General features: G+C 52.1%; 1 protein-coding gene across 2 annotated transcripts in view; it reads right to left on the reverse strand.

The window, feature by feature from the left end:
- Positions 1-2,628, reverse strand: part of LOC310964408 (sodium channel regulatory subunit beta-3-like) — a 4,559-nt gene continuing 1,931 nt past the window's right edge. Inside the window, exons 3-4 of one of the 2 annotated variants that reach the window (XR_014593730.1) lie at positions 1,567-2,628; positions 1-1,458 (exon numbers count right to left, since the gene is read on the reverse strand). The exon at positions 1,567-2,628 is cut by the window's right edge and continues 72 nt beyond it. Coding sequence is in view for 1 of the 2 variants with exons in the window: in XM_083937528.1 (XP_083793654.1) it covers positions 2,450-2,628 (179 nt within the window). In the remaining variant the exon portion in view is untranslated. The other variant, XM_083937528.1, reaches the window with a different exon arrangement.

Consider the following 2,628-nt stretch of genomic DNA (forward strand, 5'->3'; position numbering starts at 1 on the left):
TACTTATTCACGTTTTTATTGCAGAAAAAGTGCAAATTTAAACCCGTAAAATCAAACTCAGCACAATTTAACATAAATATAAAGCTGCGGTACATATATACACAACATTACATAACTTTACTTTACATTTGGATTTCCGTCTTCTTCCGTTCCTTCTTTACAAAAGGAACTAAAACAAGTCTTTCCGTCTTGATCACAAACGTCCTGTTCTGTACAAAACCTGATGTTCATGAACACATTAAGTGATTATATTAAAATATTATAGTGATGACAAAGAAGAGACTGTAGATTTATTCATCATTCTTGAAGGGTGCTGTTATGCTATCGTGCTAGCATGCTATCGTGCTAGCGTGTTAGCGTGCTAAGCTTGAAACGACCCTGAACCTCGGACACGTTCTCTCCTTTTCTCTCGACTGTCTCTTCTTCTTCTGTTTTCTCTCCCTCACTCCCTTTGTCTCCTGCATCATCACTTCCTCACTTCCTCACTTCCTCACTTCTTCACATTGTGCGACAGCAGTAATGTTCGTAAGCATCGCTATCGCTAACGCTAACGCTAACGCTAACGAAGCTTCGATGGAAAGAAAGTCGCCCAGATGTTTTTTTGTTGTTGAAGGAATCGAGATCCTTGAGTTCCTCGAATGATCGTGTCAGTTCCACGGGAGCGTCCGCGAACGCTTTCACCTCCTCGCGGTTGCTTCAACGCGGCGCCGCTTTGACAGGACGGAGCGTGTTAGCGACGCTTCCACAGCGTTTGTAAACACGCTCACGATCCTGCTCTGCACGTTAACGTCGTCCTTGAAGGAGACGGCACTCAGACTTTGACTGTGAGCAACGGGTTCATGCGTTCAAATGCCCGACACTGAGCCCGATCGCTCATCCGTGCGATCTGTACGCCCCGCCGACGACTGAAGCCCCGCCCCCCTTGGCTCGGTTCACCACATCATTCGGGACACTAGCATGTACTGCGACATCTACAGACGCTGCGTTTCCCAGCATCCCACATTTGACGAGTGAGCAGATCGGTCAGACGGTTTCTTTCACAGAACCACCTGAGAGAGAGACCGTTGTTAGAAACCCGACTGCCAAAGAGCAGGCGCTTTTGAAACATACCTGGCAGGTGATTGGATGACCCACCTGTCAATCAAACTCAACAGAAGGAAATAGGCGTGTTCCCATCAGGGTCAAATGGGGGAAATTGTCAGGCCACGCCCTCTCGAACGGCGTCTCCGCGGTTCATTACAAAAAAAGGTCCCGAGGGGTTCAGGACACTCCGGCGCGGCGGCTGCAGGACTCTGAACGAGGGGACGCTCATCTTTGTTTGTTTAGATGTAAATTCTTCCGTTCGTGCGTTCACGCAAACGATCCGTGACCTTGTCGTGCCGACTCTGCGTCTTTTCCAGGACTGGACCGGCGTCGTCTCAACGGCGTGTCGGTGCGATCGACCCGCCTCATTCGACCCTAATGGAGACGCACGTCATCAGGAGAAGAGGAAACCATCAGTAAAACCATCATCGTCGTTCTGTCAACCAAGAAAAACTCTGATGCTACTGTAGCATCTAAGCTAACCTCTTTAGGATCCGCCGTTGTTCTGAACGAGCGATCGCCTCTCGTGTCGTCGTCCCCCGCCGCTCCCCCGACTGGACGCCGATCTCAACACGAGCGCATCACTTGGAGCCTGAGGAGGTGAACTCATGCGGCGGCGTGCAAAGAAACACGATGAATTGAAAGATTGAATCCCAGAGTGGAAGCGTTCTGCCTGAGGCACCACCTGTGCTCACACTGCAGCTAGCTAACACGCATCATCAGCGCGGGGGGACAAGCACCAACGGGCTCGGTTGGTTTCACCTGACTTTACTCCAACGGGTGAATCCGACCATCAGTCGCCACGCCGACCTCAACACAAGCGACTGCACAACGAGGTCTGGAGTACTTTATTATTTAGACGTATAAAGTGTAAACCAGCCTCTGCGCGTCGCCCAGTCACCTGTGCTGAGGTCTGGTGAGTGTGTTGATGGTTGGATTCACCTTTGGGGGTTCGGGGAAGACCCAGGACCAGGTGGAGAGATTAGATCTCCGCACTGGCCTGGGAACGCCTCAGGATCCCCCAGTTAGAGCTGGTTAATGTGGCCCGGGAAAGGGAAGTTTGGGGTCCCTGCTGGAGCTGCTGCCCCTGAGACCTGATCCAGGATCAGAGGCTGGAGCTGCTGCCCTGAGACCTGATCCAGGATCAGAGGCTGGAGCTGCTGCCCCTGAGACCTGATCGAGGATCAGAGGCTGGAGCTGCTGCCCCTGAGACCTGATCCAGGATCAGAGGCTGGAGCTGCTGCCCCTGAGACCTGATCCAGGATCAGAGGCTGGAGCTGCTGCCCCTGAGACCTGATCCAGGACCAGAGGCTGGAGCTGCTGCCCCTGAGACCTGATCCAGGATCAGAGGCTGGAGATGGGAGGTTTACGTATGGGCCGTCTCACTGCTGCTGTAACAACCGTCTGTTTCTGGATTTGGGTTTTCCAGACTTTGAGGGTTCAGGATTTCTTTACAGGCTTCGCCGTCGTTACCAGCGGCGGAACGTTTCTGTTTCAAGGCGATGCCAGAAACAGTCGTCATCATCATCACAGCAACGACCGGAA

The sequence above is a fragment of the Echiichthys vipera genome, assembly GCF_963691815.1.
Source record: "Echiichthys vipera genome assembly, chromosome: 22".
NCBI lineage: Eukaryota > Metazoa > Chordata > Actinopteri > Perciformes > Trachinidae > Echiichthys > Echiichthys vipera.